Source organism: Botryllus schlosseri, chromosome 15 (genome assembly GCF_051294905.1).
Source record: "Botryllus schlosseri isolate E-star chromosome 15, Bs_hap1, whole genome shotgun sequence".
Taxonomy (NCBI): Eukaryota; Metazoa; Chordata; class Ascidiacea; order Stolidobranchia; family Styelidae; genus Botryllus; species Botryllus schlosseri.
The window spans coordinates 17,996,157-18,007,599 of NC_137250.1; the positions used below are offsets into that span (position 1 = coordinate 17,996,157).

The 11,443-nt window shown below is 41.0% G+C and overlaps 1 protein-coding gene and 1 long non-coding RNA gene across 2 annotated transcripts; one reads left to right on the top strand and one right to left on the bottom strand.

Annotated features, from left to right (window-relative positions):
- Window positions 1-572: 572 nt before the first annotated feature.
- Window positions 573-3,490, bottom strand: LOC145457207 (uncharacterized). Its single transcript, XM_080335388.1, has 4 exons — window positions 2,775-3,490; window positions 1,907-2,514; window positions 1,320-1,720; window positions 573-922 (listed from the first exon to the last, which is right to left on the bottom strand). The coding sequence occupies exons 2-3, from the start codon at window positions 2,307-2,309 to the stop codon at window positions 1,377-1,379; spliced, it is 747 nt and encodes a 248-aa protein (XP_080191514.1). The 5' UTR covers window positions 2,310-2,514; window positions 2,775-3,490; the 3' UTR covers window positions 573-922; window positions 1,320-1,376.
- A 3,348-nt stretch (window positions 3,491-6,838) lies between these two features.
- LOC145457208 (uncharacterized) lies at window positions 6,839-9,577 on the top strand. Its single transcript, XR_013920805.1, has 2 exons — window positions 6,839-8,345; window positions 8,964-9,577. It is a non-coding gene; the product is annotated as an uncharacterized LOC145457208 (long non-coding RNA).
- The last annotated feature ends 1,866 nt before the right edge of the window (window positions 9,578-11,443 follow it).

The following is an 11,443-nucleotide window of genomic DNA, read 5'->3' on the forward strand; positions in this document are numbered from 1 at the left end:
GGCCAGCCGTGGCTACTTTGCCGCGATAGCAGATCTCAGTTCTAATGAAATAATAAATATATTCGGTTCAATATAAGCGGCCCTAATATCCCTCGCAAGCTTCACGTTTCATGGACCATACAGTCTACTAGCAGGTACGAGGCAATTTTTCCACTACCGCACTGTACACTTTTTGATCCAATATTACCAGTGCTGCAAGGCAGAATCTTTCGAATAAAGACCACTTTAACATGTCTCTTAACCGATCTCAGACTCTCGCCATGTTATAGCTGTAAGGAGTTACCGTAAACCGCATAAACTTCGCTCCGCATTCATGTTTCTCCTAAAAAAAACCTACAACAGATCACATTGAATCTTGATTCGTGATAATCTTGGGCACTTGATAATTGCTAACTTCCATTTGTTTTAAGCCATACGCCAACTTGTTCACTGTTCAGTAATTCGGACCTCGAGCAATACGGCTACGCCCCATGGTGAACCATGGGTGCATCCAGCAGCCAATGTTGGAAGCGGCCAAAAAATCCTTCGATTCTAACAATGTCAACCTGCTAAATCACACCAAGAAATGAAATAGTTCGAAGCATGTGATCGAAACCAATTTATAAAAACACATCCGCAACAAAATGTTGTGAAGTGAATGCAACGAAAATTAAAAAACGAATTGCACATTTAAAATCGCAACCAGGGTATCGCAATCGGTATCTACAGTCGTCAGTGCTAGAGATCACTGACGCTACGTGCTGAAAGTCGGATGTCATAGTCTATGACTATTCGTGCATTTGTGACATTCCCTTATGCACTGCAGAGCGGCATCTTTTTCTCTCATTGAAGATTTTGGTTTTAACCATTTTTATCCTCTGCATGTCCAGTAAACCTTTCAGGATGTCACTGCTTTCCACAAATTCTCCAATTTCTTTGTACCCTAAAAAGACACGAGCATATTTCATTAAATCTATAATTTGGGCAACTAGCTGCATATAACTATTGTTAGATTCATTGGTATTTCAACGACGACGGTCAGAAGAAATCATATAACATCAAAGGTTGGCCTGGCTCGGAAGTAGGATCCAAAGAAATCGATATCTTCACTGCTGTGATTAATAACTAATATATGTATATTACGCAAACACACAACATCAATTTCCATTCCCCCTCGCCATCTTATCCCTGTAAGCGGCGTCTTATAAAAGCTCAGAAGTGGGCCGTGCTAAAAGTCGGCAATTATGGGGGAAAATGAAGAAATGTGGTCTGGTGTAAATCACCATAGTAGTCGACAAACACCATGAATACCACAAACGAACAAACCCATTCCACTCTACCTGGCAAGCTGCCTTTGTTGCTGTCTCCTTCCTCATAAATTACATCCTTGAATCTGTTTAGGATTTCAGCTGTTTCTTCACGAGTCCATCTATGGCGCTCTTGACGCTCTTGAAACGAGAAACCAAGCGCTCTTTATGATTGTTGGCACATTTATCAGGTGCATTCACCGCGTTCTTCGTTTTTGACTTGCGACATTTACCGGCCGCATTCACCACTTTTTTCTTTATTGGCGTTTGTGAAGACGTCATCTCGCATTGCGCCTCACTTGCATAAGCATGGGGCTGTCGTCGGTGTATACTTTCCGACATATCAGGCTGTTCCTCGGGAGAGTATAGAGGCCCACCCTCGTCAGAATCCCTTTGTTCACAGGTTTGATCGGGTAATTGTGAATTTCCATCATCTGAAACGAAAAAGCATAACTTAAAATGAGAAACTGCACAATGTTCTCTGATTCGGAATTAGTGTCTAAAACGTAACTCAAAACACGAATACTCTCGCATTACAATACGTATAGAATTCATCATGTAGTACCATAATTAGTTTAGCGAGGTGAAGAATTGTATGAATCATATGCATTTATACTCACTATTCAAGTCGAGACCATCCATATTGGCGAAGTGCTTGCCAACTTTCGTAATTTCTCGAATTCCAGGTGGGCACTGATACACATTTTTGTTCATTTCCGCTGAATGCCCCATATGGCTGTAAAATGCCTGTCGCTGATCCTCAGGTATGTCGAGATTGGCGTAAAGGGTTGATGTTCTGTGACGCATTAAAGTCGCTGTTATGTGCGTGTCCAATCCCGCTGCTTGGGCCACACTTTGTACACTGTGATATCCACTTGCATGTCCGTCAGAATGACGTGTACTTGCAAATAGAAACATATTCCCAACGCGTATTTGGCATTCTTTGCGTACACCTTCGTCTGCTAGGAAATCAAGGGCTTTGACGCAGTCTGGTGGCACCAAGACTGGAACCAAATGGTTCATCCCTTTCCCACATTGGTATATGACCTTGAGATGTTGCGGGATGTTGCGGGTTTCCGGGTTTTCTCTTTTTCCCTGCCATCATCGCTACTGAAACTGTCCGTAGTCGAAGGTGAAGACTGTGGCTCATATTCCGAAGCTTCACTGATACACGACTCCTCAAAGTCTTCGTCTAGTTCCTCATGCGCATCTGGGTCCATTTCATAATCTGAAAAATGATGACTTGGGTATTTATGCATTGCCTGCGGGATAGAGGAGTTCTGCGTGTAACATTTCACTGATCCTACCAACCATGTACCTATATGACAACATTCACCGCAAAATGCTAGAACGATAAATGTATTGGAATAGTAATACCACTACAAATTAATAAATTGCCATCAATATATTTTTGTACTGTTGAGTGTGAGAATATTATGTCGAGCACTTATGTTGAGAATGAAATGTGGCAAAATATTGTAAACTCACCCTCTTCATGTCCACTGCGTCCAACCACTCCGTCGTTATGTTGACAATCGAGTGTTTTTAGTCTTTTATACATAGGAGATGTTTCACATGAGTCACCTCGATCATTCTGCATCTTATTTTGACTGATGATATGTAGCGAAGATCCAAGCCTCTTGCGGGCATTGACACCATCTTCATTATCAACAGTATCTGTTCGATGCATATTCCGATTAGCTGTGATGAAACGAATTTGCGTAGGTTAGACTATTGTGTTGCATGTATCATGTATCATGTTGCCTGTCATTTTAGATTTAAGATTGACTGATGCATCGCATTTGAATTGATAGTTTTCTTAAAACGAGTGCCCATACTGTATTCAACATTAACAGTGAGTAACTGGTACGCTACATCCAGGTGTAATTGATGCTGTAGACAATTTTACTATCATATAAATGTATCGTATCATTTTGAGATGTTGGTTGAGTTCACTCGAAGGTGTCAAATTAAATAATTCTCGAGTAGCGTGCAATCGCCCATAACATGATACCTTCCTTACAAAGGTAATCAAACTTCGAAGTTTTATTCGCTGATGATGACCGAGAAATGACTGCGAGATAATTCACAGCACGTTTTAGATATCGCACAGCTCACCATAATTTCCATTATATTACTGGAGATTGTTGGACTAGGTTCTAGGGATGGTGTGAACCTCTGAAAGGTTCAGGTTCGTGTGAACGCGAACCTTTTTGAAAGGTTCTGTGTGATCACGAACGTGAACCTCATGACGTCAACCATATCTTTCAATGATGTGATAGCCTATATTAATGTACACGATACCTACCGACGACTCGGGCCACATAATGCCACATTGCCGAAGTGCCTATTGGTGTTTTAAACGTCCCTGAGGGCGGAGATAAAAAGTTAGCTTATCCGAAAGAATGCTAATCGTGTGATTAAATACTGCTAATCGCGACGCATGAAGTTGGAGAAGGTTACGCGCGATGGTTAGTCGCGGTGTCCCGAGTTTTTAATCAAGTGACGTTATCTGTTGCATCATAATGCGAAAATGCGTTACACATAGGCTGCTAGTTGGTGAATGAAACTTGGAGATCCCACAATCCCCATAATGAATCAGCAGCCTGCAAATGACGTTACTGCCACTGTAACAGGTCGAATTATCAGCATCGCGAAATGAAAGTCGTGTCCAATTCGTACGGTACAGCTAAGAAACGAATATCGCTTTGCAATGGCGGGTAGGAATACATACTTAGTTGATTGTTTAGTGAAGCCATAACCTAGGAGACAATCGGCACGGTCATTATCCGGAATAATTAGACGTAGGAATGGTACGCAGTTTCTATATATAACTAGAAATGTACGGCTGTTCCAGTTTGTTAAATCATGAGATTAACACTAACTTTATGCGCCGCGATCAACCGGTTTCCTTAATCCTGGGTTGATAAATCCTGACGAACGCGCTAATCAACTTAATTGCTAATCCAACTTCATTATCTTCACCCTAAATGTATCAACTGAGGCAATTAAAGGATAAAATACTCCCATAAAATCAATATCTTCCGTCGCTTTGCCAACAATTTCGACGAGGACTTAACAGGGAACATAAACCTACGCCTTAACGGTCGAGACCAGACCGGACAATGTATTCGGCATCTAAGTATCGCTACATTGATATTGAGCTGACTGTAAAACAGGTTTCTATACTCGCTACAAATATTACCCCATTAACAAGTTATACACTATACAGCAGTGGCCAACACCTCAATCGTATGGATTTGGTTTTATTGATGCAGTAAAGATGTGAAGTCAAGATTGACCCCGTACGCCTGCTAGATTTTTTTCATCAGAAAACGATATCAACTTCATTAATTGGTTGAATAAGCATCATTCGCTGACTACGTATATTGCTCGTGATGTTTTTGAATGCGGGTCAAACTCACAACGGAGAGTCACTCAATATTCACAAACGGAAACCTGGATATTTCGAGCAAACTTTTGTAACAAAGCAAGTAAAACATTTGAGATTGTCAAGGTGCATCCTCGTTCAGTGTTGATTTTTAATGCTGCCAGCGCCATGTATAGAGTGGCCCGCAGTTGAAATGCAATAAATATGAACCAAAGATGTTGTAATGAAGTGAAAATTGTAATATATAAAAAAGGTTCACAGTGTAGAACCTACCAAGGTTCTGTTGTGAACGCGAACTTCTAAATTTCCGAGGTTCACACACAGAACGCGAACGTGAACCTCACGTTCACACCATCCCTACTAGGTTCTGTTACTGACGTGAAATTCTATTGCTTGCGAATAACGGGTTTGATAGAGTATAACACCATTATACATGGGCTGTATAATTGAGTATTCAAGTGCGCAACTGAGGCGTAGATTTTGAGGTCACATTTTTGATTGATGTAACTGGTCCGCCCTGCGAGCGATTTGAAGGTCAGAATCCGGCCGGCGACGCAACTTGAGTTTGACACCCCTGGTTCATGGTACACGGTAGTGATAAGGGAGCGAACACATCACGTAATATCCTTGTCAACAAACCGTGACACATATTGCCCAATGTACATTGTACATGGATAACAACGCTATTTGATGAAATATACCATCTCATCGATCATCGAAACATTGCAAAACATTACTCCTCATCAAACTGACTTAATTGATAATAGTCATAATGATGAATGGTTCATTTTCAAAACTTGGGTCAGCATTTGAATTATTTCGGGCTCGAATCAATAATTTATAACTTTGTATCATTGCTCTGTTCGAATAGTAAATTAACTGAAATGTGGTATAGACATTTGATAGTTGAGAGTAGAGATTAGAGATAATACTTCTAGTTTTGACTTCAACATAGATATAGGCCTACTGTAGGCCTGCTTCAAGCGAAACAACTAATGTTATGCTACTCGTATAAGAAGCTGTATGATCATATCAGTAAACTGAATCATTTGTGATGGTACTGGGAAGAAACATACCAACACTATGCATAATTGTATACGCACATGACACACATTTTACATAAATTACGATAACCGAAACATGTGGCTCATAGTCCCTATGTCTCAGAAAGCCCAACGAACATGCCGTAACTTTATGTATTGGTCAAATGTAAATTTGCGATTATAATTTAATCGAAAGATTGTTATACCACCTTTCTGTTGTCCTTTAATACCCTCTAGACTATTTCCACTTGTTTAATATATAATTAGGAACCACTGATATATTGAAATACATGTAATCATACGGAATTACATGGTACGTACCTTTGTCAGAAGAGACATATCTTCCGAGCTTTATTGGCTTAGGATCAAATGCTTCGTTGTCGCAGTCAGAGTCGGTTAGTATATCCATCATATAGTCAGACTAGTCAAACCTAATTCTAAACAGATGCGTGTATGAATATTCTGCTTGATACCGAAGAGAACGCACCGCCAGAAATCCAGCAAAGCTAACCCAACATTCGCCTGTACTCGGAGACACGTCTAGATCTCGAATTCAAGGCCACTCAATTAGTGAGAGCGTCGCGAGAAAACGTAGTGATATGATCCACAGTTGCGATACCAGCCAGTTGCGGTTTCGAACCTCCTTAATTACCTTGGCGCATGATGAGATAATCATCATTGTAAACGAGGTATTGCATGCGACATGTGATTTATTAGGCTCCAGGCTCCACCTATGTCCGCAGGCCTGTGCTTCAAATCCCGCACTAATCATAAATGTACGTATGTGCTTGTGCACTCGTACTGTACATTTACAAGTAGAAATGTACGTGAGACAATAGCATTTCATTATGATATCTCTAGATATTACCATCCCGGCCACTTACAAAGTATTTGTCTCAGCCAAATCAACTAACGGTTTCGATTCGCCCATATGACTTCCTTTGGTAATAACCCTGCCCGATCAATTATAACTACAATTATCAACATGGCCAAAGCGCCAAACCCTGTATAAACTAATCCCAACCTATCTTCATTTCGAATTGCGAACCTCCTTGATTACATTGGCGTTTAATGGGGTCATCATCATTGTAAACGGGGTATTGCATGGCATGCGACGTAATATGATTGGTTAGGCTCCAGGCTCCGCCTATGCCTGCAGGCCTGTGCTTCAAGTCCCGCACTGATCATAAATGGACTGTACGTACGTACACTAGGGCTGTTCAAAAATAAAGTAAAATTTCGGATTCCAGCCATTGACTTATTAAATTGTCAGGTTACCCTAAGAACACTGCACACCAAAGTTGGTTCAATTCTAACAAGTAAAGGACTCCGCAGATCAAATTAAAAATTTTAATTTATTAGGTGAAATTTTGAAAAAGAATTCAAATTTTTCTGCCAACCCCATGAAATTGTTTAGCTGTCTTCAAAGACGATGCAAACCAAATTTGACTCAATTCCGACCAGTAGAAGCGGAGTTATGTGAGTTTTTCGATTATAATCCTCGGATTATCCTGGATCGGTGGCTCATCCGAGAAGTTCACGTTTTTCATAGGCGGGCTTTTCGAGGTTCCGTCTCGGTCGTTCACACCACTGGGCCATACGAGGTACCGCTGCGTTCGTCTTCGGGCCCCGCGTAGACCGATACCCGATACGATCGTATCGGACTTTCAGCCGACTCGGGATCGGCCTTCAAAAAACAGTGTATAGCGCTTTTTCCACAGTTTTTTTAATCACCGATTTCTCGCCAACCGAATATCGTAGCCGGATAAATTTGGTACCGGCAGACGCGTAATTCGATTACGATTCCAACGATACCCGGGAAATGGGGCTGAGACGCGTAGAAAAAAGTTTTCTTCCAAAAACCCGTGATGGTACGCCAATACGGGTTACGCAGTTGGTTTTTCGATCGGTCGGTATCAGAACATAGATCGAAATACCGATCGACAACCGCTGGTCTTAGGGGTTCGACAGAGTTATCCCCGTTTTCCTCTCGTCGAACTGAACGCGATGATATCCGATTCAACGGCTTGGGCACGGGGTTGGCCCGGTATTGGTGTCTGAAAAGTCGGTTTTTGTCTCCCAAAGGCTACCGAATTCGCAGAATATACAGATCGATCAGTAGCTTAGGAATAGCCTACTTTTATCACAAAAAATTTAACATGCCGCCTTTCTTACAGAGATAGGCACAATTCACAATGTTGAATTAGGTCGATGACTTTTGTATTGTATACGTACGCGCGACCAATTGCGTGCCATCAACTGGTAAGGTCTCATGTCCGCTGTCACCGAGTGATTGAAAGATTAGTTTCAGCGTATTAGCAGGTTATTGTAAATGGACGTTACTTTGGACGATGGACTAGCAGATGATGTAGAATGATGCAGAAGATGTATTAGCACCTCATGGCCCTAAAGTTTCATGACAAGTATATCAGCATGAATCCTTAACACGAATCTTATATGAAAAGTTAAAGACGCAAACATGCGTGATGGAGTTACTTCCCAATCAGTGTTTTCATCGAACGATTCGTTCTGTGTATTGAAGAGTATTCTACATAGCTGCTGAATTCTGCGTACAATAGCGTACAAATTTGGATCGCCACGCTGACTCCTTTTCCATGACAAAAAGTGAGTATTCAGTATAGAATGCATTTCCCTTCTGTTGTAAGTATTATATTTCGTTAACTACGTCACGCGGAAGGGTAAGTACTGGACAGAACAGTCGCCAAACGGAGGCTGCGTCCTGTGATGTTTCCCTCACTAATTCAATTCGTGCCGTGGTAGATTTTCACTGCGTAACGTGCTTTCTGACAGATTATTAAACGTCTATGTGAGTAGCAACGGATTTAGAATCGTCCTTGAAAAGGTGTTCACAGAACTCAATTAGTAAAATGTTGACTTCACGCTCAATATATCTGGGAATAGGCCTACTTTTATCGCGTAACGTTAACTTTATATTGTTTCCCGATTAATTTCAAATAATTCAACTAGCTAGATACTTTCTAAATATTGATAAATCGTATATATACGCTGTGTGAGTGAGCACATAGTTACGATAACATCTGCCTTTTCGTTTCATTGATTCTAAATCAAGTGTGTGGCCTATGATAAAGCTCCATCTTGATGAAGCAACCTATCGTGTTGCATTTTTGTTTTGAAATTTACTGGAGTTGTGTATAATCTTCAAACGTATGTACTGTGCATGGAGCTAACAATTTGGCATTAGATCGCTGCCTTGTTTTTCAGCCACTGCAAACAATCGAGACGTCAAGATAGCTGGGAAGACACTTTAATGAATTTGCCGTCAAGCAATTCTGATCAAAGTGCCTGCGGTCTCCCTAGTCTGCCATAATGATCAACGATGATGACGTGACGGTCTGATCACTTAAACATCAGACTGTCAATGTCAATATATGTATTGTTGCCTTGGCTTGAACGGACGGGGCCGTAATTGATAGCCGAATCTGACTGCTTCTTACCGTGTGTTAATATAAGGAAAATAGAATATCTGTACCCATGTTTTAGTTAGTGCAACGCATATAATGTAAGATTATCGGTTGTAAGCCTAGATTATACCGAGCGTTGTAACCAGCGCATTGTGCGAAACCGACACTCTGGGTATTTACAACTGATACCACAATATGTCTGATAGCCAGTGATAGGTGTTTGAATGGACACTCTCTTGCCGCAGCATTGTGACGTTATGAAATGACAAAACAAGTCAACTTTGCAGTTGGCTGCTTTCCGAACCTATATCGCCACATTTCAGCCTGATCATCATTATTTGTTTATGTTAGCTTTGCAGAGTCATTTTATCCTTGTACGTGATGACGAATAAACGAGTTTGATTTTTCAAGCAACACTGCTGCATGGTATGAGCGGATGACATGAGCTACGTCAGTTGAATTTAATGTTAAAATTACGGTTGATTGATATCACGCGTTTTCAACCCAGATATGCGTTTCTGGTAAGATGATAGGGTGATTACAATCATTTAAGGAATTGCTACAAACTTACGAAGGTATGGAAAGCTGATTGAGGTCACATGGTCCGTTAGACCTTGCACATAATTTGAAAATTACGACGAGATATATTGTTATTATGCTAGTCGTTGCTGTTCTCCTCTCTCTAGCAACGAAATTATTGTGGGTGTGGAGAGGGATGATTACACCCGCGGCCATATTAGGTCACATTTTATATTCATCTGGTCCAGATTGACACGACATGAATATTCGGCGCCAGCAAGACATTTTTATATCGAAGTTTACGGTCAACATAAGGGAAATCCTTTTCGGCTAATGTTTTCTTGCTGACGATCTTTTTGGCTCACTTCTCTGAGACCCATGTTGACCCACACTTTATATGTCTTTTTACATCGTGGCGTGGTAATGGCCAACGCTCGCTTAGATGCCTACGTCTACAGATGATGCGCATTTTTTGTGGAGGAAGGGTGCCTAATAAACAAACATTTATCTACATGAAATCGCGTACAGCGCGAGAAAAATTAAGAAGTTACGAAAATTTTCAAATAAATAGCGAATAATTAGTGTTCATTCACGAAATAATTTTGGCACCATTCGAGCTCGCCCTCCCCCAAGCGGGGTAGGAACATCTGGGTGTGGCAGGAATGGGGGAGATAGCGTAGCAGTGATGCGTGCGGCTTTTTGATCTGTAAATCGTTGGTTCAATCCCCGGGCGGGTCAGACCTAAGATTCGAAAACTGGTATCCACGGTATCCGATGGTTAAGATAAAAATAAGTTTGTTTGCTTTCTCTCTTTCTCTCTCTTGAGCATTAGTAAGGTGAATCCTTTCTTATTTGCACGGTTAGAGCAACAACCCTCCTTGGTTTATCTGGGCTACTCCTCCGACAAAGACATGGATTTGCGAATGCCAGGAAAGCGAACACTGAATTGCTAGGACAAGCAACTGAAACACAGCTGAAGAGAAAAAAATGGAAGCCAATCACCTTCACGATTAGGCCGAGATGGATGCTATAGATTAATAATAACCGTGCTTGGTAGTTTTACCATTCTCTTCTCTGTTCAATATGTCGCAATGCATCTTTAGTACCGCATTGCACATTGTCTGGCTTGAGCGGAAACAATAATTTGAGCTAAATTAGAAATAAAAGTCGGGGGTTCGCTGAGGCTCGCGACGGTTCAAAAGGGGTCCGCAAAGACATGAAAGGTTGAGAATAACTGACAAAAGGTATATGCCTTACGCTCGCAACTGACAGAGCATCTTAAAGCTGTCTTGACACAAGCAAATCAACGACCTATCAGCTCGATATATTGGGTGCGGGAAATACTACAGAATATTTATCATGCTATAACCAATACATATATTTGATGGAGTTGTATTAAGGTAAAGCAGGGATTCTTTTTCACAATATGTATCAGGAGTGTTAAACAACAAAATTTAACGATGGTATAGTGCCCTTTCGCCTTTGCCAAGAGCTAATCAGGGCCCAAATAATAGGAGTCGTCATTAAAATCGTACGATCCGCGGTGTCTACCAAGATCGCAACTAGAACTTATGTCGAGTCATCACAATGGTAGTCAGCATTTTTTATGTCGTCATTTTTTAAAACAGTGTATAAAGTCTTAAAATCCCTATATATACTGGAATGGTCTAAACTGAGTAAATCCTAAACAAAAACTATCATGTATGCAAAGCGGTGTCATTTTATACACGCGAAAAGTGGAAGAAAATCCCCCCTATTGAT